Consider the following 24636-nt stretch of genomic DNA (forward strand, 5'->3'; position numbering starts at 1 on the left):
TCAAATCAAGTTTGCATTGTGTTATGTACTGAGTTGAATAGGATCCAAACTGCAGCAGTCTGATTGGTCCTAGAACAATAGGATCCAAAAGGCAGCAGTCTGATTGGTCCTAGAACAATAGGATTCAGAATGCAGCAGTCTGATTGGTCCTAGAACAATGCAGCAGTATGATTGGTTGGCAGGAACCACCCAATCATGCTCCAGATAGAAGTGAATCCACAACCTGATTGGCTTACAGTAGAATTCCGGAATTAGCCAATCATGTGCAGCCCATTGTGTAAATAATGTATATAAAGCAGATGCTTTGAGGGGACTTTCATTCATTCCTCCTCACCACTATGAGCTGAATAAAGAGCATGAAATCACTTTGCGACTCTGAGTATATTTCACATTGTTTTATAATTCAAAAAATAATCATTTGACTGAAGACAACAATAAGGCAAAGGAAATGTGTGATCATGTATCTCTCAAATCACTTCCAGCTTCCTTGGAAACTGGGGTGCCTCCAGGGATACCTGGGAGTATGCAGATGCCGGTGGAATAAATAATGTTACAGAGACTGCTCAAGCTTTTGCAAGAGTGATTGCTTGCCAATGGCTGAGAATGACCAGTACAAAAGGGGTCAAGGGACCTATGGCCCGCTAGACATTCTTGGGCTCCAGCTCCCATCAACCCCCATCCAGAATGGCCAATAGTCAGGGATGATAAGAGGCTGCAGTTCAACAGTATCTGAAGGGCCACAGCTTCCCTGCTGGTAGAGGTTTCCTGAATGAAAGCTAATGCTTGGGAGATACCCAGTGATGGATGGCGCCCATTGGAATGGGCAAGGTGGAAGGCAGGGGGACCAACAGTAGGTGAAACCAGAGCCAGCAACAGACAGACTCCAGTAGTTCTAATTTTGCCCCCACCCACTGTTCTTCTATGTTCTACAAGACAGCATGGAGACAGCTGACAAGTAGTGCTACCCCTTGGACTAGTTGTATGCAAAAATACAGATGGGGGGGATAGGGCTACAGGAAGGCTGAGGCTGGTGGGGCAGTGCCCCATTCACCCTAATGAACCATTCTCCACTGCCCCTGCCATCACATCCCCAACTCCTCCTGCCATCCATGCACAGGGAACTGAAATAGGGATCCTCGGCTTCCAGTTCTAATGGAGGTACTGGGGACCTCAGTCTTGAGACTATTGCACAGATCTCCTGCCACTTCTCTGCACTGCTGCCCCCTGCCCTGCTTTTTTTAATCTTTCTTGAAAACTTTGCTTACAGGACGGCTGCATGCACTGCACAGTGTAGTTCTGGTGAGTCTCCAGCCACTTGCCACCTTAATTTGCCCAGATGTACCTATTCAATTCTATTGTGGGCCAGTGCCTCTAGAGAAAGGTTTTCCAAACTTGGGTCTCCAGCTGTTGTTGGACTACAACTCCCATCATCCCTAGCTAGCTGGACCAGTGGTCAGGGATGGTGGGAATTATAGTCCAAAAGCTGCTGGACACCCAAGTTTGGGAACCCAGCCTAGACCTTTAAATGCCTCATAATACTAAAACACTGCAATGTAGAACATCTCCCCTGCTTCAGACCTTCAGCCCCAATGCATGGGCTTTCAGGGAATATGGGGACGGAGCCAGCAAGCCTGATCCTGAACACTCTCATGGGGTTGGGAGAGAGCAACTGAAGGGAGCTATATGGATATCACCTAGTGTGGGCATTGTTAGGGCTTAAGGAAGGTGGCATCTCTCCCTATGAAGGGAAGAAGGCTAAGGGGAAAGAGCAGGAAGACTAAGTTGGAGAAAAACTTAAAGAATTAGCAAAAAAGAGTATCTAAGTGCAGTGGTACCTCGGGTTAAGAACTTAATTCATTCTGGAGGTCTATTCTTAACCTGAAACTGTTCTTAACCTGAAGCACCACTTTAGCTAATGGGGCCTCCTGCTGCCACTGCACCACCGCTGCATGATTTCTGTTCTCATCCTGAAGCAAAGTTCCTAACCCGAGGTAATATTTCTGGGTTAGCGGAGTCTGTAACCTGAAGCGTATGTAACCTGAAGCGTATGTAACCCAAGGTACCACTATATCAAGGTGCTTTTTTTTCTCTGGGGATCTGATATGGAGTGGCAGATTTGCTGTGCGATAGAAGGATTTGTGCTGCCTCCTTCTTCCTATGCGTGGCTTGTTTAGTGTAAGGATGGGAACACAGGGATATAAGCATGCAGAACATCCTAGGTGCAATCTCCAGCTAGAGAGCTGCTTCTGCCAGTCAGTACGCTCAGCTAGACAGTTTGGGAATAAAGCAGCTTCTTACGAACATTTGTAAAGAAACCAGGTGCTGGGAGGGGGGCGGGGACAACTGCATAAGGCTCCAGTCCTCACCCTTCAAAGGAAATCAAACCTGAGTAGTGCTGTCCATGGGACTTCTCATTACTCAGGAAGTGAGAAGCATGTCACACTGTATGCCCAAGAAAATACCTCCTGGTTTCACCTGGTTTTTCCCCCTCCCCATTAACGACATAGTTACTCTCGCTGTATTGTTAGTGTGTGTGCTTTGTGCTTTGACCGCTTGGCACATTTTGATGGAGTCTTTGTCCAAGGCTGCCACGAACCACCCCTGCACTTGTCTGTCTCCTCTGCCTGGTGGTGGAGTGCTGGCATACAAGTGGTGCTGGAAGAACAATACTCTTCTCTCTCTGGAGCTCTGTATCTGCCCACATCCACTTAGCTGAAATGTGTCACAATTATAGACTTGTGCTGAATAAGCAGCAGGAAGTCTCTTCCTTCAACAGCTAGCTGCTCTCTCCATCTTTCTGGGATAAGTTACCTTTTTGTGTGTGTGTGTTTCCAGCTTGTCTATTGCAGATGTATGAGGCATATAAAATCATGAATGGGTTTGTTTTTCGAGTGGGGAGGGAGCGTGGAATGAACGACTGGGAACAGCTGCTGAACCATGGCATGTCTTATAAAACTAGCAGGCCCTGGATGAAATTAGCGCACAGCAAGTTTTAACACAACCCAAATGAGATATTTGATCATGTAGGGCATAAAACTGGCTGCTATGCAACAGGGTAGTAATGGCTGATATTAGAGCTGAGATCAAAATATATACTAGGCAGTTTCATGGAGGGTAATAACACGAGGGCTGCAGCTCAGCAGCATCTGCTCTACATGCCAAGGGTCCCAGGTTCAATCCCCGGCATCTCCTGGTAGGGCTGGGAAACACCACTTTCTGAAGCCACAAAGAACCATTGCCAATCAGTGTAGATACTGTAATACTGGACAATATCTACCAATAGTTAGGGCTCACCCATACTTTCACTTGCCTCCCCCCCTTTCCACTGGAGAAGCCCGAACCTTCTCCGGGTTGATGTTTGCTCCAATTTAGCGCTAAAGAGCAAGTTTTCTGGGGGGAAGTGGTGCAGCAAAGGCAAAACTGTTCAGACTCATAACTAGGAAGCACAGGACAAGCAGAAACCCACTCAGACCTGTGCTTTCTAGCAGAAGTGTGGATGAGCCCTAACTCAGGCAGCTTCCAGTATTCCTCTGTTCAGTTAATCAGGTTGGTCAAGGCATAAAGGGTGGCAGCAGTGGTGTAACATGGGGGGGGGGAGCACAGGTGCAGAATTGTTGCTGGGCTCCATTGAAAACGGCTTCTCCGTGCGAACCAGGAAGTGACCTCTCCAGAAAACGGAATGACTCTTCTTATCTTTGTGGCTACAATCTCCTGGGTGATGCAGATGCTGTTAGGCAGTTGAATGCACATGCTTACTCTGTCCACTTTCCTCCATGCAACCCTGGGCACTGGCAACCCATGCTACACCCCTGGCTAGCAGTCAACTAAGAGCTTATCCACACTTATCTTTTACCCTGCTGTTTCCAGGCACAGGCCCGTACTTTAAAGCTCCATATCTGAGTACCCTCTTTTTTTTTTTTCACTCCAGAGCTTTCCCTGTGAAAACCTTCTCTTTAATGCTGGATCGGAGCAAACAGCAATTTGGGTTTTCCGAGGATTGCCATTTGCTCCAATTCTGCTTTAAAGAGCAGGTTTTCACAGGGAAAGCCCCAGAGCAAAAAGAGAATGCTTGCACATGGAACTTTAAAGCATGGACTGTGCTTGGAAAGGGCAGTTTGGGAAATTTAAAATGGTAGCTCATAGCTGCTTGCTGCTGCCAGGTGGGCCTGCCAGGGCTGGTGCTTTCATTAGGTCAACTAGGCAGCTACCTAGGGTACAGCACTGATTTTTGAGGAGCACAGTTTAATAAAGAACTCACTCTCTATATATACTGTATACATGCATACATAAAAAGTGAAAGTGCACTTAATTTTAAATCTTACAGTCACATCTTAATCTTATTTAGAAAATATATTCATTTTTCTAGGGAGCTATGACTGATTAAAAAATGGCCATCTGGAGCTCAGTACCACAAGCAAAAGGCAGAAAACTAAGAAGCAATCAAAGCAAGAAGAGTTCTTCTTGAAATACCTCTTCAGTACAGTGCTAGTAATGGATATTTTTTTTAGGTTTGTAGAATATCTAGCCCGTTTTTTATCCCATCATGAACGAACATTTGCACAGAGTAAAGATCAAGAAACAATGGTTGACTATCAAGGAAAATATATCCAAAACGAGCTTAAACAGCTTCTAGCAAATGTCATAATGCAGAAAATTTTAGCACATGCAGATACTACTCAATTATTCTGGACTGCACACCTGATGTTAGTCATATTGAACAAATAACAATGATTGTATATTATGTTATATTGATGTAATCAAACCATGAGATAATGGTCTGAGCCTGAGGTTATCATAAGAGGACAATTCGTGGGATTTGTTCAACTAAAGGAGACTACAGGTACCTTTATGATAAAAACTCTTTTTGGACAGCTTGAGCAAATGGGATTACCAATTAAGAATCTGAGGTTATGAGTAATGTGAAAAGCAAAGAAAATGGCATACAAAAGAGGGTCCTGAACTAAACTCATGTGTCTTTTGTGTGCGCTGCAATGCATTGCACACTCTTTAAACTTGGTAGTCAATGGTACCGCTAAGTGTTGTCTGGAAGCAACTAGTTTCTGCAGTTAGGTTCAACAACTCTATAATTATTTTTCTGAACTGACTTAGTATTGGCAAGTTCTAATTAGCCATGTATCAGACTTAGGCATAACTGTTAAGCCATTGAGCAAAACAAGATGGGATAGCCAAATCAATGCTTTGAAACCACTGAGATATCATTTGGTAGTATATATGATGCTTTCATAGTGATCTTTGATGGCACAAGCCTAAAAGGTTTATCTGGAAATACTTTCCAAATTGAATCTCAGGCCCTTGCAGATGCAATTTGTAAGTTCAAGTTTGTGGTATCCCTTCTTATATGGTACAACAATCTTAAAAACAAGGTACTGCAAAATAAGCAAACAAGCCATTTGCAAGTGACCAAGAATTACCTTGTGGACTGCAGGTGTGATAAGGGTTTTCAACAAGTTTTGATAGATGCTACCAAGTTTGCAAAGGAGCTAGAACCATTACAAAACTTTGAGAGAGAACAAGGTAGAAAAAGGAGAAAGAAACAGCAGTTTGAGTATGAGGCACAAGAAGAGGCACCGCAAGATCCGAAGCAGAAATTCAAAGTAGATTTCTACTATGCTGTCTTAGACATGGTCATACAATCTGTTGAAGAGAGATTCAAACAGCTACAACAATATAATTCCCTCTTTGGCTTCCTGTATGATACACAATGGAAACAAAGATGTTGATGCTGAATATCTGTGTTGCAAACTTAGAGCAATAGCCTGAAGTCTTCCAAAGTCCATGCCACCACAAGGAGTACTTCTCTTCATACTCCAACAAGAACTAGTGGATAATGTGCCCGATGTTCCTGTTGCTTTAAGGATCCTTCTCACACTTCCAGTGTCAGTGGCAAGTGGTGAACAGTTTCTCAAAGGAAAAACTTACATACACTCAACAAGGTTCCAAAAGAGATTAGTTGGCTTGGCAAGTATATTAACCAAACATGCCCAAGCATCAGCACTTGACCTGAAGAAACTGGTGACAAAGGTTTCAAAGAAGGCCCGCAAAGTGAGGTTTTGATATGCCTGAAACTGAACTTTTTAAGAGACTTACATTTTAGCGTCACAATTCACATGATTCTTCAAAATGATTTCTGTGCTAAAATATATTCTTTTGTACCTGAGAAAGATAATCAAAGAGTGTTGTGTTACTTATCCTTGCAATTTGAAATAAACGTAGCAGTTTTACATTTTGTGCTTTTCATTTTTCCTACAAGACATCTGTTTTTGGAATTTGAAGTTAGCCAGTTTTGGAGGTGCAAGTAGTTAGCCTTGCCTAGGGCGCCAAATCGCATGCCTTGTGCCTGCAACCCACTGACATCAGAGGGCACTTTGTCAAAGGCCTTCTCAAACCTCGTATGCCAGTCCTGCAATAAATCAACAATAACTGTCAAACGGCAGCCATTAAAATATTAATAAGCAACAGTAGAAAACTAAAAACTCATTAAAAATTGAAAGCAGCAGATCATACAGTAAAAGCTGACTAGAATTTTTTAATGCTAGCCTGCTAATGAGAAGCAGGGAGCCCAATGGAGGTGCTACTGCAATACTTCACAGAACCAGGGGGGACGGGACACATTTTAAATGTACTTAGGGCAGCAAAAACTCATGCTGTGACACGAGCCCCATCTGCACTACACATTTAAAGCAGTATCACGCCACATTAATCATCCATGGCTTCCCCCAAAGAATATTGGGAGCTGTCGTTTGTTACAGGTGCTGCAAGTTCTCAGAATGGTTTAACAATCATTCCCTCTTCTCAGGGAAGTTGTAGTTCTGTGAGTGGAAAAGGCTTCTCCTAATGATTTGATAAGAATAATTTCATTACTTATACATTGCCCATGTGGCTGGGTCGCACCAGCCATTCTCCATCACCCTTAACCAACCGCACCTCCCAGGATTCTTTCAGGGAAGCCACGACTGTTCAGAGTGGCATGATACAGCTTGAATTCTATAGTGCAGATGGGACCCAAGACTGGAAAAAAGGAGAAACTCACAGAAAGTGAAATTGACAGTTGTGCCCGTCCCTATCTGTGACCTTGCCATCACAAGACAACAAATGTCATAGGCCGGTTTCAAATGGGTTCGACCAGTGGCGGAGTATATGACCCAGGGGGGGCGTGGCACACTCCTGAGGGGGGCATGGGGTGGAGGGTGCCCTCTCAGGTGCAGGATAGCCGCTCGGGTGCCCAGAGAGGCATGTGCGCCCTGCAGCCGGGGGCGGAGCGAGCCACCCATGGCAGACATTCAGCGCACTGCCCGCTCACAACTCCCAAGCTTCCCCCAAGCTGTCAAAACGAAGGGGGAGGTGGGATGCCGCCGGCAAAGTGGTGCAGCTCCCCCCTTACCCCAACGGCTCGGGGTAGGCTTGGGAGTCACAGGCAGGTGGTGCACTGAATGTCACCCCCCTCAGTGAGGGCACCCAGGGCAGTCTGCCCTCACTGCCCCCACCTTCCTACTTCCCTGGGTTCAACTAACCAACAAACTTTGAGAATTGTAGGTTTGCACAAAATCCAGGTGTCTCTAACACAGCATTCTCAGCACTTCCATAAAATTATCGTTTCGGGTTTTTTCTGTGAGAAACAGCGACAGTAAAATAAATCAGTTGTAAACCTGTTTGAATCTGTGTGCTCTTAGAACCACTTCACACAACACACCTTTAGTACACTTGAAGTGTAGCCAGGTCCAGCCTCAGGGTGGGTAAACTGTCCTGAGCTGAATGGGATGCCAGGCTGAGCCCAAGGGCTGTGATTTTTTTAAAACATATTGTCTGCAGTGAGCTTTGGTGGCAAAAAGCAAGTTTCTACAATCCTTTTTTCAAGGTTCTATAGGTTTTTTTCCACAGTACTACCTGCTAAAAAAAGAGAGAAGCTTCCTTCAGTTAGCTTTAAAGTATGTTTCTTTTTCGATTTCCACTTTGATGTCATTTGTGCTAGGTAAAAACCAGTGGAGCACAGCTTTACTCTGAGGCTACATTACCAAGCACTTAGCACTTCAAATACTGTAAACACTATAAGCACTATATAAATGATAAAAAAGTAAAGCTGTAAGCGGTCAGCTGGAGATCTGTTTTTTTATTTGTAACTTTTCTGAATATTAAAACGTGGATATTCAAAAAGAAAGAAAAAAGAATCCTTGCCAAAAGACAAGAACTGCTGCAAAAAGAAATCAAAAGTAAAGCAAGGCAGTTGCTAGGCTTGGTCACGTGGTTACTGCAGCTCTATATTTTGGGGCAATGGCAATCTTCAAAGGGATTTTGGGTTTTTTTAAAGCAGTGAGGAAAGGAGCTACAGCCTGGGAGAATGTAGTACAGTGGTACCTCGGGTTAATAACTTAATTCGTTCAGGAGGTCTGTTCTTAACCTGAAACTGTTCTTAACCTGAGATACCACTTTAGCTAATGGGGCCTCCCGCTGCCGCTGTGTGGCCGCCATGCGATTTCTGTTCTCATCCTGAAGCAAAGTTCTTAAACCGAGGTACTATTTCTGGGTTAGCGGAGTCTGTAACCTGAAGGTACCACTGTACTGCATATGGTGATAGCAACCCTTTAAGACTAGTGATACTACTCCAACAGAGGACTTACTCTTTGTAGCTGCGGAGGGAGTGCCTGGAACTCAGAGAGGAAACCTCACGATAGAAGCTACGTTGTGTTTGTGCTGAACATAATGAAGAACTTACTCCACGATTCCATGAAAGTCATCTTTTGAGAGCCACCCACCCCACATGGTGTTGTCTTTATTGGGCTCATACAACTAGAGTGCGAATGTGCAGAAAGCAGAGGAGCAAATAAGAAACAGCTCAGTCCCTTTTTGTGGACATTGCTGCTTTAGCTTGATGAATACATTGCGTGATTCTTTGTCTCTTTTGTAGTGTGCAGGCAACCTCCATTTTGCATGGAGGTTGCGTTTCAAGTCATCGTGCGCAACTGAGGAGCATGCATAAGCCAGCTCTGCCCCATTCTGCCCCCTCTTCTGGCCACTTCTGGGTTGCCACAATGAGCACACATGGTCGTGCGCAAATCAGAGGCATGCAAATTGGTCGTTGCCTGTACATTCAGTGTACAGTGGTACCTCGGGTTACAGATGCTTCAGGTTACAGACGCTTCAGGTTACAGACTCCGATAACCCAGAAATATTACCTCGGGTTAAGAACTTTACCTCAGGATGAGAACAGAAATCGTGCAGTGGTGGCGGGAGGCCCCATTAGCTAAAGTGGTACCTCAGGTTAAAAACAGTTTCAGGTTAAGAACAGACCTCCAGAATGAATTAAGTTCTTAACCCAAGGTACCACTGTATACGTATTTTTAAAGGATCGTTTAGCTGTTTCAAATCTTAATATTTTCATGAACACATGAGGTGGGTTTGTAACACGAGCAAATCTGAAAGGGGAAAATGGCCTTTGGTGAGCTGCTTCTTAGAACTGAAAAGGACCAGTGAGTCACCTTGTCCAACCCTGTGTCTTAGGACATGACATCCAATACCTAACATACCTCTGAAATATGTCTGTCAACCCTGTTCTGGAAAACTGCCAAGGAACAAGATGCTATAACTGTTTTTTCCATTGCTCAAAGAGAAATCTACCATCTGCTATAAATCACAGGAGGCTGCCTTACACCGAGGCAGACTATTGGTACATAATAATAATAATAATAATAATAATAATAATAATAATAATAATAATTTTATTTACATCCCGCCCTCCCCAGCCGAAGCCGGGCTCAGAGCGGCTAACAACAATAAAAATAACACAGTTTACATACAATCACAATCAATTAATTGAAATGCATTCTAAAATCAATTCATTCTAAAATCAATTCAAAATCAAATTAATGGCAACCATTGGGCTAGAGTTTTATGAGGAATACCGAAGGAGGGGGTCAGACGGTGCCTTGACCAAAGGCCTGGTGGAACAGCTCTGTCTTGCAGGCCCTGCGGAAAGATGTCAAGTCCTGCAGGGCCCTAGTCTCTTGTGACAGAGCGTTCCACCAGATCAGGGCCACGGCTGAAAAAGCCCTGGCTCTGGTTGAGGCCAGCCTAACCTCCCTGTGGCCCAGGATCTCCAAGATGTTTTCATTTGAAGACCGTAAGGTCCTCCGTGGGACATACCAGGAGAGGCGGTCCCATAGTTCAAGTCTGCACTGACTGGCAGCATCTCTTCAGGCAGGGGTCCTTCCCAGTCCTGCTTGGAGATGCCGAGAACTGAACCTGGGACCTTCTGCATGCAAAGAGGATACTGTACCCTGAACTTCTTTCCAAGCAAGGACTTGTATCCAAGCAATTGTGTATGAGATTAGGCGGCAGCTGCCTGCTTTACACATCTATCTGGAAGCAAGCTACACTAAACTTATTGGAACTTCTTTTTGAGGAAACTTCTGAAGGATTGGGCTGTGAAAGTCTAACAAAGGGCTTTTTTCAAAGCGCCCAAGCAAGCAAACATTGGTTAATTTATTTCAGCTGCCTATGATGCACCATGTGGGCAGCAAAGGCTGTTAAATAATGAAATATGTCATGTAATCTTAACAATAGCTTTTACAGCTACCTTGAACACATTTACAGTGGCTGCCTTTGAGGAAGAATACTTCCTTTATTTGTCAGCCTGCAGCAACATCACCCAATAATGTAGGTTAGAGTATCATAGAAAATGGAAAACACTGCCAGAGTTTCTAAGGAATAGGATAACAGTTCTACCCTTGGGAAAAGTAGAACTTAATAACTAACTTGTCAAGGCCTTCCTTATGATTTACTCAAGGGAGCAGATGAGATGCAGTTCAAATTCTACAACCACCGCGAGCTAGGACTGAGATTTTGAAGACTGCTTGAAAGCAGTCCAGAGGAGATAGATGATAGATGATAGATAGATAGATGATAGATAGATAGATAGATAGATAGATAGATAGATAGATATAGATAGAGATGATAGATAGATAGATGATAGATAGATAGATAGATAGATAGATAGATAGATAGATAGATGATAGATAGATAGATGATAGATAGATAGTAGATAGATAGATAGATGATAGATGACAGATGATAGATGATAGATGATAGATGATAGATGATAGATGATAGATGATAGATAGATAGATATAGATGATAGATAGATGATAGATAGATAGATAGATAGATAGATGATAGATGATAGATAGATAGATAGATAGATAGATAGATAGATAGATATAGATAGATAGATGATAGATGATAGATAGATAGATAGATAGATGATAGATAGATGATATAGATGATAGATAGATAGATAGATAGATAGATAGATGATAGATAGATGATAGATGATAGATAGATAGATGATAGATATAGATAGATAGATAGATAGATAGATGATAGATAGATAGATAGATGATAGATAGATAGATAGATAGATAGATAGATAGATAGATAGATAGAAAGAACCTGGAACCTTTGTTTTTCTAGGTTACACATTGAATTTGTCTTACTTGTTTTTATTCATTCATTTATTTTCTAACACTTATATTTTGCTTTTCTTCCACTATGGAACCCAAGGTGGTATACGTGTTGTTCCCCGGTGGTTCCCATCAAGAACTGCTTAGCTGATGGACTTGTGTGCCTTCAAAGCCATCCCTTGGGATCTACTTAATTTCTGTACACTTTCTTCCAACAGTCTTAAGAAACTCAACACTTGCCTTTTGTGGTTGTAGAATTTGAACTGTAGCTGACCTCCTTCTGTTTCTTGACTTCTTTGAATTCAAATGAAGTTTGCATAAAGACTCCTGGCTTCTCTGGGTGCGACAGCCCAAAATCCCAAGGTTTGGACATGCTCAGCTCTCCTCTCCTGATTTGTATTACCTGTTTGGGCAAAGGGAGGAACAGAGCCAAAAAACGATGTCTTATCGATACTCAATGCATTATTTTTGTTTTCCGTTTGTGATATAATCAAGTTCGAATTTGTCATTAATAACGTCTTATCCACAGTAAACTCCTTCTTTATCTTGGTTCATTTTGGATCATCTCCTTCACATCTGTATTCCTTAAATCACTTCAAGCGATGATACGTTTCAAATAAAAGCAGTTCAGCTGCAGATCATCAAATGCTGAGTAATCAAACAATGGATATGTATTTATGGCTCTGTCCATGGTGTTCTGGCAATGCTGCTATATCATCACACAACTTGTGGTGAAGCAAAGCTAGTGGCAGCAATAACCGGAACCAAGGAAAGCTAAAACCTAGGTCTTGAAGAGTTAGGGACAGAGGAAACTGCCATGTACAAAGTTAGACCATTGATCTAGCTCAGTATTGCTTACACTAATTGGCAGTAGCTTTCCAGGGTTTCAGGCAGAGTTTTCTCCTGGCACTACCTGCAGATGCTACAAAATAGTTGCAAAAGACAAAAGCCATTCTTTGTTATTCCTTTGCTCTTCCAAAGTTCTATTTAATAACTGGGAGATAACTTTCTCAAGGCATTATGCCTTCCACATACTTATATGACATGTGGCTGTTCCTAAAGTGTTATCTTCAATATAATTATAATTGAAGCCTTCCTATTTGACCCCATGACTAGGGGGGTGGTAGAGAAATTTGATTTAAAGGCAATCCTACCTAATTTGTACTTTCCAGAACATTATGAGAACCAAAACGCAGCCATCCTTTGAACTTTCAACTTCTCTGAATTTTGCAATGCAGTTCTCGAGCCACATAATGTGTGCACAAATGCATATATTGAGGTAAAGTTGCATAAAAAGGCATATATTCATGAAAATAACACTAAAATATGTGTTATATTAAGGGGAAATTCCTTTGTAAAATTGCGCAGAAGACAAATTTGCGTACAGAAGTGTATATTAGGAAAAATCACATTGCAATGCTGATGAAGAGCGGCGGTTTAGATAACTCACAAGCTGATGTGGAAATGTACCGTATTTACTTGAGTCTAATGGGCCATCGAATCTAATGCACGCCTTAATTTTCAGAACCTTGAAACAAACAAAAAAGTATTTGCTGGTGAATGTAAATGTGCCATCGAATCTAATGCGCACCTTGATTTTTGCAACGTAATTTGGCCAAAAAGGTGAGCATTAGATTCAAGTAAATACGGTATTTTAATGCAGATTTACCAAAGCACAGCTCTTCTCTGAAATTTGCATTTCTCCAAATTTGTCAGTGCAGTCCTCTAAACCAAGATTGTGAATACATATATCAGTGACCATAGTGAACAAAAAAAACGCCTTCTATCAGGGGTGAATTCCTTTTAAAATGCATATACCATGGAAAATTGCATACAGAAATGTGAACATTAGGAGAAATGCAGGTTTCCTACAAGCATCTGGTTGGCCACTGTGAGAACAAGATGCTTGTCTAGATGGACTATTGGCCTAATCCAGTAGGCTCGTCTTATACTCAGGTTGGTGCAATATTTGGAAAGTTTGAATTCAGTTCCTAACTACGCTGCAAAAAAAAATTCTGTGCGACCTTCAATGACCTCTATAGGTCACTACACTGGCAAAGAAGGAGCCAGATGAGACGTGATGATGGCTCCACCAATACGTGTTCAAAATGTGTGGTGTTACATGGGAAACACAACCTGGCCCAAGACCAACAGTTCAAAATTCAGGATGTATAGTTAATGCAGGGGGGAAACAGAAGACCAAGTAGAGATGATACAAAATATATTGGGAAGGGAAGCCTATGTGTGGCTCACCAATGACAGAAGTCTAGTAATAAAGCTGAGTCAGGATAGAGGGGAGTTTCAGTAACCATGATTCAGTGCTGGTGTCACATACCATATAAAAACTCATTTATTGTTTGGCCAGCGGAGCATAAGCTGAACACTTCAGTCACAGCTGTTCTCAACTGTCAGTTCTACAAAATGGCCACCAGCCTCCTCAGAGCACTTGAGGATGGGCTGGTGCATATAAAACAGCTGCCACCTGGAGGCCACTTTAAATTGCTACACCAGGCAAGCCATTCATTTTGCTGCAGCTCATCACTCAGCTCAGGCGATTTCCTTCGCACCAACGCAACCCTTTTTGTTATTTCCTTTCCTCTTTTTTAAACATTTGCGGTAACACAAAATAAGGTCGACTGTACCTATGTTCTGCTTGAATAGCATGTGAAATAAAACTGAACCAAGTGAAGTAAAAGCTATCTGTGTTTTTATTATTCCTTTGTTTGTGTGGTTTGTTAGTCGATTCCCTCCCCTCAATAAGGATTATATCCCATAGTTGAGTGAACCAGGCTTCCATCAAATTTGTGTTTAACAATCTCAAAAAAAAATTGTCTAGGATGACTCTTGCAGCTGTCATGAGATGAGTGATAAGATCTTTCTGAATGAGATCCTGTGCTTCTGGTTCATACATAGAGATAACAGGATGTTTTGGGGGTCCAAAGCAGTGGTTTGATTTATGATTTGTTCTGTTTCATGAAATATTTTAGTCCAGAAAAGGTGGGTGCATGGGCAAGTCCACCACAGATGGGTCAATTTATCTAGCCGCTGCATTTGCCATGTTCATGTAAAAAAAAATAAAAGCTAAATACAATAGTACAAGAACAGAACATAATAAAAAGTATAGTAGCACTATAACATTACATTTTAAAAATTAATAAACAGTTCGCTTAATATATATCAACATTTATGTGAGCATAAAGTTCACTTGTACATAAAGTAAAAATATTCAATAAATTCACATCCAAAAGTAGCCCCAAAGCTGATGGCTATGTAGTGGTTAGAATGTCAGCCTAGGACCTGGGAAACCAGGGTCCATATCCCCACTTGGGTGACCTTGGCCCAGTCACGGCCTCTCAGCCTAACCTACCTCACAAGGTTGTTGTGGGGATTAAAGGAGGAGGGGGAGAACCATATACACCACTTTTATCTCCCTGGAGAAAATGGTGAGCTGTAAATTCAATAAATAATAAATACTTAGCAACACCACTCTATGCCCATCATTTATGTCTCGATCAAAAAAGGCCAGAAAGCTCCCTCCCAAGTTTTTTCTAGAAGCTGCTCTCTGAGCTAAAGGGTGCAGTCAAGTAGGCAGAAACCACCCCTTAATGGTAGCCACAGAGCATCCCCTCACTCTAATACAGTTACAATTAATATCAGTGGACAATAATTAAAAGGCATGGGTAAATTAAAAAGTCTTGAGCGTAAATCAGAAAAGAGGATACTGTTAGAGCATCTTAGACAGAGATGAATTCTGCATCAAAGCAGCCACAACACTGAAATCCATGCTACTGGTAGACAGAGGGAAATAGCAGGAACACTGTTTGCACAGATTGTGCATGGCAGTGGCAGAAGCGGTAGATGTTGGCATTGTTCATCAGAGATTTGGGCACAGTGAGTGTCTACCTCACTGGACAGCCCTAAAGCCAAACCCTAGAATATCTGCACCAACTATGGGATTGTACATTTGGAAACACATTTATGGGGAGGTTGCTCTGTGTGCGCATAATATGCTCTCTCAATAATAGCTGGCATGTTCAGAAAAAAGTGTTGTTGTTTACAATAAAAGCCTGCAGTGGGCCATTACAGAACATTTCTAGAAGAGCTTCTTTTTCCGGTTGCTAGAAAAGTAGGCCATATATTTCACTGCTCTGCATATGAATATATGGAACATGCATATCTGTACAAAAGAATATTTGTATTGTACCAGCAAGTATGCTTAAGCAGGTGTGGGTGGAAGCATATTGCGCTCACTTAGTTTGTGTAAATATGATACGTACGTGGGTGTTTGGGTAGATATAGATGGCAGCACACACAATCTAAAGCCTTATTATTATTATTATTATTATTATTATCATTATCTTTTAAACCTTCAGTGAAAATGTGTGCTCTGGTACTGGAGGCAAGGTCCACAGCCTTAAAGAGTTAAAAATTAAAATGAAAACAATGGAACAAAAGAAAAGTGGAACAAATGTTTTTAAACTGTGGTACATTTCTGCAGGAAATTTTATTTGTGGTTTTGTTTGCTAGTTTTAAAATGGGTGACTGAGTGAGCGACACATGAATGTAACAGTTGGGAGCACCCAGCCTTTAATTTATTAACAAAAGAGAGAATGTTAATTTAATGTTCACAAAATGGCACAGGCTCAGGAGAATGATGTCATGGGCATTATCCAGTAGGTGACCATGGCACTTGTATAATCTCCCTCCACTCTATTAATTATTGCAATGCAAACACTTATTTAGAGGGGCAGGAGAGGAGAATCACATTTTCTCAGCCACAGAGCATTGCAGTTTGAATTGCTGCAGAAATGTACCAAGAGGGCTAAGAGTGTCTGCAACAAATGAATAGCGTGTTTATTTGCACACCAAAACCATCTTCAGGAGAGGCCTTTGGAAAGAAAACACAACGGACAGAAAATGAGCTGTTGCCTGGGTTTCCGATGTTCTCATTTGTTGTTTCTTCTCTTGTATTGTAGGGAATTTTAAAGGTCTGTGTAAGCAAATCGATCACTTCCTCGAGGACACAGAGTATGAAGCCGACACAGCAGAATATTTCCTCCGTAAGTGTGCAGCTACTTTTTCCTTCGAGCTGATTATCATGTGTGCCTGGCGCTGCGTGCCCTTCGTTCTCTGCTGATGACATTTATGCAAAGCTCGTTCCCTTGAGGACGGACACACTGGGTGAGGCAAAATGTGAAAACCAGAGCATTGCACCTCTCAGACTGACTGTGTGTCTGCCTTGAAAAGCTCAGCCAAAGATTCCATCTCATGCTTCTCCCGGTTCTCTTGCACACACTGTCCTTGTTTTGTTTTGTTTTGACTAAATAGTAAAATAGATGCAAAATGTTGCCGGGCTTTACATAGTGTTATCAAATAAAACCTACTTTATCCTTGTGGAAAGAAAGCACTTTTTGCTGCTGAAACCTTCCAGCTGCATGCAGAATAAGTCAGCGTCATTAAGCTACTTTGTGGGGTGGCCTGGGATGGGGCTGGTTGGGCAGAAGGTAGGCAGACCAGCAGCAGGTGCAGCCAGAGCCAATGAAAGGCAGAGCAAACTAATTTTAGTTTTGTCCCCAACCTCCCCCCTGTTAAGTTTTACAAAGCAACACTGAGACTGAGGAGGAGGAAACCGAGAACCAGTGTGGGGTGTGTGTAAGAAGGTAGGCAGGCAGGGGCTGTTTGAGGGCAGACAGAGGGTGATGGGGCGGTGCCCCATTTTCCCTAATGGACCAACTAGTCTTTCCCCTTTGGGAGTTTCACGTGTCCTGTGCATCTTCCACTTATGGGGACTGCCAGTATCCCAAATGGGGAACATGCATTAAGATTGAGACACCAGCAGTCTTGGAAATCAACAAAGAAAGGTGCAGGGACATCAGGCAAGGGAAATTGGAGGGGAATAAACTCAAAGACTAAGCATACACTACTTTTTTAATTTGGGTTCAAAAAAAGTACCAGAATTTAAATTGCAAAATGTTGCTTAATTTTGACCATTGTGAATGGCACACATAGAATCATAGAATTGTAGAGATAGAATGGACTCTGGTGTATATGATTAGATTAGATTAATGATTATAATAACCAGGTTTCCCTGCAGTGAACATGTGGGGGGATATTCTTTCCTAATCACTCCCTTTGTCTTTAATTCAGGGGTGCCCTTTGGAACTGATGGCACCACATTGGTAGTTTTGCCATTTAAATATGGTTTTAAACTAGGTGCCCACGTTGTGAAAGTCACATGGGAATTGGCTTTAAAGACAATATTTGTAGTCCTTGGGTTGCCATCTGTGAAACAGGAAACCACCTGAACATAAAACACAGGAAGCTGCCTTATACTAAGCCATACCATTTGCCCATCTAGTACAGTATTGTCTACACTGGCTGTCAGCGGCAATCCAGGGTTTCAGACGGGGGCATTTCCAACCCTTCTCGGAGATGTCAGAGATAGGACTAGGAAGGTGTACCAACTACTAGGCATGCTGCTGGCATCATGGTGATGTTGCAGGTGTTTGAGATTTTCAATGCTTGTACTTTTATTTACTCCTGGCTATATACTGATGTGGTCTAGACAGACAGTAGCCACCAAGGAAAGAGATATTAGGGGCATAGTAGGTAGATCATTGATGGCAACAACACAGAGCCACACTAGATGTTACGAGAGATATGAAGCTGCATTTCTGTCTTTACTTTCTCCTTCTTGTGATGAAAAGACCTGCTTTATCACACCTAGCAAAAGTGCCAGCAAAGGTCACTTCTGGACTGTTGCACCAATCTCTCACCCATTCAGGTTGATGTCAGGATATTATTATTATTATTAATAATAATAATAATAACAATAAATTTATTTCCCACCCATCATGAGAAAGTCCCATGGTGTATTACAGCAATATAAAATTCAACATTTAAAAAGTTTAATACAAATTATTATTATAAATTGTATTAAACTTTTTAAATCTTGAATTATAATCATCACACACACACACACACACACACACACACACACATATATATATATATATATATATATATATATATATATATATATATACCGGGGTGTGTGTGTGTGTGTGTGTGTGTGTGTGTGTATATATATATATATATATGAGAGAACAGCCAGGAAAGAGGTGCCTTCATGCCTTCAAATTGCATATGTCCATGCAGTTAAACACACCTTCATAACACACCACAAAGAAGTTGGGTACAGTGCTATGAACAGCAATGGCACTACCCTGCTCTTGTTGAATAAATCAACTTCCTTTTTCTTAAATGATCTTTTTGCAATGAGAAAAATGACAGAAAACTATAGTACAATGCAGTGGCGTAGCGTGGGTTGTCAGCACCCGGGGCAAGGCAAGTAATTTGCGCCCCCTAACCCGTGGATTTGCGCCCCATAACCCGTGGATTTGCGCCCCCTAACCCATGGATTTGCCCTAACCCCAGATGTTGCGCCCGGTGCGGCCCGCCCCCCCTGCACCCCCCACGCTACGCCACTGGTACAATGTGCAAAGTAACAGCCACCTGACAGCAACATCATATAACCGCCACACAAATTCTGTGAAAGCAAATCAGGATATACTGAATATATACTTCATATGGAAGCAGCCCAAGAGCACATGACTGCTATAAGGATGCATCCCATCCCAATATGTGCTGATTCTAAAGCTATTAGCACAGCAAAACATAAACATATTTTAAAATCATTCTTAACGTGGCTATCTGGGGAAAGGAGGTAAAAGCACAGTCCATCACTTATCTGAGTAAGGGCAGAACCATGACTAATAATAATATATTATTTATACCCCGCCCATCTGGCTGGGTTTCCCCAGCCACTCTGGGCAGCTTCCAATGGAATTAAAATCACAATAAAACATCAAACCTCCCTAAACAGGGTTGCCTTCAGATGTCTTCTAAAGTCAGATAGTTGTTTATTTCCTTGACATCTGATGGGAGAGCGTTCCACAGGGCAAACATCACTACCCAGAAGACCGTAATGAAGTTAATATGGGCTAATGAAGTCATCTAGAACTCCTGTATGTCACCACTTACAGGCCAAACTACACGTTACACTTCAGCCTCATATAATAGCCATGACTGTACATCACACCAAGCAAAACCATAGCTTAGTGCAAACTTACTGACTCCCAAGGAGACGACAATAGCTCTGGTCATTTTAGGTTTGTGGCAGCTAAACCAAGATTTAGCTTAGCATGTTGTCCAAACCCAAAATTAAGGTTAAGGTTTCTCATCCTTAACTATAATCTGTAGCCAAGGTTTAATCTATAGTTACAGGTCATGGTTAATGAGGAGATACCTTAACCATGATACTAGGTTCGGACAATACACAAACTCAAGCCTTGACTTGCTATCCCACCCTATCCTAAAAGACTCATGGAGGAACAAAATGGCTGCCACTCACTGAGAGTCAATACGCTCACATTGTCAGGGGAGCCTGGCTTACTGTAGCATTTGAACCAAGCCAGTGTTATGTTAACCTGACTGTCCCTGCAAAACACTTTTGGAAGGTCCAGAGCTCTTGAGAATGAGAGCAACTGGAGGGAATTTCAGAGAGAGCTTCCCCTACTGCTTCTCTCCTTCCTGAGCCTGCTTTGCAATGGAGAAAGGGCCACTGAGCTAACATTATATGCGGCTGTGGTGTAATGTGTAGCTTGGCCCTAAATCAAATAACAAGCACTAACAACAAACTCTTAACTAAATAGAACACCAGTGTTTAGAGGCAGTGTATCTCTGGATGCTAAAGGTTGAAGAGAAGCAAAAGTGGAAGGCTATCACCTTCATATTCTCTGTATGAACTTCCCCAAGACCTGGCTGCTGTTGCTAACAGAATTATGGACTAGATGAGTTTATGGTCTGATTGAGCAAGGCAATTAGCAAGCATGGCTTCTGTGTATGGGGTCCACCTTGTTCTTTGTTTTGAATAATTGGCAAGGCTGGTGTTAGGGAGTTAGCATCCTCATGTACCTTCTGCATTCCAGCAGGGGATCTACAATGGTCCCCCAGAGCAACCTGAGCTTGCTGTTCTATCCCTATCCTACCTGCCCTATCCAAGTAAGTGAGTAGCATCAGGAACTATCATGGATTAAGTTACAGGGGCAGAGGTTATAGACTTCACAGTTAACACAAGGAGTCTAAATAGCCTTCATATGGGTTTTCAGAATTGTGCAAGTAGGTATTCTGGGGTCATTTGTTATTGGTGAGGGCTCAGGTAACCTCCTAGGTTAGTTACTAAGGTGCTGGAGTACTCAAATGTATTCATTTCAGGACACAGTGCAACTAAGAGTAATCTTATTCCATCTATATTAATATCAACCTGCTGCTTTTCAGGCCCTGCAGATGGTGTCAAAGCCATTCACAAGATAATAAAAACAGTCTTGACTCGGAGAATCTTCTCACTGGTGGCAAAGACTGAAGTTGGAGGGGGGGATGCATGAGATGAGACAGCTGTAGTGGATAGAGTGATGGATTTGGACCAGAAAGATTTGGTTAATCCCCACTCAGCTAGGAAGCTTTGGGGGGCTTCAGAAAATCCTTATTTCTAACCTGTGAAGATAAAATGGAAGAAATGATAGTCGGAGCTGCTTGGAGAAACTGCAGGATCCAGATGTGATAAATATAGGCATGCATGGTGTTGTCTGCGCATGACAAGTACAAGATGCACTTTCAAAGCAGTGTGCTTATGGTGATCCCTGGGGTAACTTGTTGTGCCTCTTGAGTGCTGTGTTACCAGAAAGCACCTTGCTAGAAGCATGCACTTTGAGTCCAGTTCTCCATATGTGTCACCAAGCACATGTTCTGCAGAAAACCATGGAAGGCACTTGTGTATCTGCTCCATCTTGGGGCCTTGCTTGCCTACCTGCTTAGTGATCTGATCTCTGCCTCTCAGTGTCCTGTGCCCCCAACCACAGCTATAAGAAGTTGACCCCAGACCCAATGGCACAGCTGCCAAGAGGAGAACAGTTTGCCCTAAACTGGGCCAAACAAAAAGGGATGAGGCCAAGGGTGAGGAATCTATAGCCCTTCAGATGATGCTGAACTACAGTTCCCATCATCCCAGACCATTGGCCGTTCTGGTTGAGGCTGGCAGGAGTTGGAACCCCACAACATCTGAATGGCCCCAAATCCCAAATCTCTGTGTTAGTCAAATCAGTGGCATAGGAATGGGGGTGCTGTGGGTGTGGGCCGCCCCGAGTGTCATCAATGAGGGGGTGACCGTGGGGCCTGGCCTGCAGTGCACCCGAGCCATACATCTGTCCTGGGGAGGGACGCGGTGGCTCGGGCACCTGCAGGCTCCCGAAATGGCATTTGCGCTGCTCTGGGCACCCGAGCAACTAGCTACGCCACTGAGTCAAATCACTGGGCGCTGTCTCTTGAGAAGTTATCACAAGCTGTGTGCATAGGTAAAGAAGATTTGGGGGGAATTACAAGCTTTCCTGGGGGAAAGTTTGCATCTTTAACAGGACAGGCAGGAAAACTGATCAAGGGCTGAAGTGATGAGAAAAGCGGCACGACCTGCCTTTCTTTCTTTCTTTCTTTCTTTCTTTCTTTCTTTCTTTCTTTCTTTCTTTCTTTCTTTATTTCCTTCCTTTACATCCCCACTTTCCTACAAGGTGCTCAAGGCAGTGTGCATAATCTGCCACTGCCCATTTTTTGCCTCACTACAACTCTGTAAGGTAGGCTATGCTGAGAAGTAGTGATAACCTACATGCTTCAAAGCTGAGTTGAGATTTGCATCCCAGTCCTAGGTCTGATACTCCAACCACAACTCCACCTTGGCTTTTGGGGGCAGCCTGGATTCAAGATGTACACAGAATTAGAATGAGGATGCCGGGTTCTTTCTGAAACCATTTATAAACAAAGCTAGGAGAACATGCTGCCTTGGTTCCACCTTCACCCCTATTAGAGCTGTGGCTGCACCTTCTCAGATCTGCTTTCTAACAGCAGGGCTCATCCTTGTGCCTTGTCATTTTACAGCCGGAAGCCTGTAAAATGCCAGGGCCCCCGTCATAGACTTGGGATCAGCACTGGAGCATTAGTGCTGAGCAAGACTGTCAACCTATACAATATTTTATAGTGGTTACCTCTTTAGATGGCCATCAGTCAAGCAAAATCAATGGCATTGTTACAGAGCTTCAATCCACTTCCTGGATTGGAAGGGTGTAGTAGTCAGAATGAGATTTGGCCATTACTTCACCTAGCCCAGTACTGTCTGCGCTCAAGGAGGTGTTTCCAGCATCATTGCCAGAGGAGAGATGTAGAGGACTGAACACAGGATCTTTTACATACAAACCAAATAGCCTGTCTGTCATCTTTACACACAGTGTTGCTAAAAAGTAGTTATATACCTGATATATATATTCGCAGTCCACTTCATACAATGGAGATGTCTGATTACGTAGTTTTGGTTTCCAGTTTTTAATCTTTTTGAATAGGGGAAGATCATGTGCCTGCCTTTTAAGGTGGAATAGCAACAGCATTGGTTCATTAGCAAGGTTGGCAACCAGGCAGAAATGTTTTCTTTAACAAAACCACACACACACACACACACACACACACAACAACAAATGCAATCTAGTCTGCTCCTGTGCCTTGAAGAGAGATGTGACATGCAGAACTCAACAGCTGTATGTTTATGTGACAAGGAGCTAAACGTTGCCATCTGCTCATTGTGCCACATCAAAATTGCTGTTGAAGGGACAAGTTCAAAAGCTGGAAACCCCACTGGAATATCCTTCCATCCACTCCACCCCTTCATGCTAGAACAGAGGAAACCCAGATAGGAGAACAAGGCATGGAAGACTTTCCCTATAAATATTAGAAACTGAAGACCTGCTGATAGGATGGCCAAGTGAAAAAGAAGCCAAGGTTTTCACATCCTTGGCTGCAGCTGTAGGTAACCTAAGGGTGGGGACAGGTGAAAAAAGGGATGGAGCTCCTGCATCTTTTATAGTTGTGTAGAATAGGAAATTTCAGCAGGTGTAGCTTGCAGAAGTAGGGTCCTTTTTTGCCCCATCTGGCCACCCTATGTAATGCCTATAATTTTTGAACCTTCATCAGAGAACGCCTACATATTTCTATGGAACTATGCAATCAATGAACACAGTCCCCCTTGCTTCGGAGATCAGTTTCACACATTCATACACATTGCAGGGAGTAAGCTCACAATACAAACACCTAGAGCAAAGAGTTCAATTTTCTCTATCCTTCTAGTGAAAGAAAAGCTTATATGGGGCGGATGGGCACAAATATTCAGGGCTGCATGACTGAACGTAATTGCAGTGCACCATGCAAATTGAGTATAGTTTGCAATCATTAGGCTTGCTTCTGCATAATATATTCTGAACGGTGGTCCTTTCCCAGGCAGTCAAATAAAACTGGTCCAGAAGAGGCTTTGTGCTGCTGCCACAATTCTCTGTTGTTGCTTTTGTGCTGGACTAATTAGCAATGTATGGGGGGCAGCGGGAGAAGGAAAATTGTGGCACACACCTATGGTATTCTTAAAAGGTCCCTCAGTATGTAGGGCATCCTCTGATGGCAAGCATCTCCTGGCATTTGCTGTCATTCCCCACCGTTAAATCTCATTAGTGTTTTCCTGAAGTCATTAGTGTAGCATACCACCATCTCTGAAACATAGCCAGGAAACTGGGAAAGGCAAGAGATGTTTCTCTAGCCCATCTAATACAGATTTAAAATCTTTTGGATCTGGACAGCATTGCTGCCATGTTTTCCACAGCAATTAGCTATGTGTTGGCACTAAAATGCATGTATTGTTGCAGTAGTAGTGGTAGTAAAATGTAGGGAATGTATAAAAGCTGATCCAAGATTTGAGTATCTGTCCCTTTATAGATGAAATACTTACTTTCCTCCTCCTGCCTTGGGTTTGATCTGTGTTTGGGGCATTTACACAACATTCATATATTCTTAAGCAAAACAGTCAAACACCTGGCGAATCAGGTGGAAAAAGAATTGCCTGGCAAAGCAAGTGAAAGGGACCGAATGAAAGGCAAGAGAGAGCACAGATTCCAAAGCTCCCCCAATACAAAGCAGGCCCAAAGACTCACATATGGGGATAACCCAGGGTGTTTGTCTATTTCATGCTTTTTCAGTATAATATTCAGAGTGGTACAACTTGATTCAAGTGTGCAAGTAA

At 42.7% G+C, this 24636-nt stretch overlaps 1 protein-coding gene across 2 annotated transcripts in view; it reads left to right on the forward strand.

Moving 5' to 3' along the window:
* The window catches only part of CACNG2 (calcium voltage-gated channel auxiliary subunit gamma 2), a 124069-nt gene that overhangs the window by 88116 nt on the left and 11317 nt on the right, over positions 1-24636 (forward strand). For both annotated transcript variants that reach the window (XM_083573974.1, XM_083573973.1), the window contains exon 2: positions 16451-16534. In XM_083573974.1, the coding sequence (XP_083430100.1) occupies positions 16451-16534 (84 nt within the window). The remainder of the gene's footprint in view (positions 1-16450; positions 16535-24636) is intronic.

Source organism: Podarcis filfolensis, assembly GCF_964270895.1.
Source record: "Podarcis filfolensis genome assembly, chromosome: 10".
NCBI classification, from domain to species: Eukaryota; Metazoa; Chordata; class Lepidosauria; order Squamata; family Lacertidae; genus Podarcis; species Podarcis filfolensis.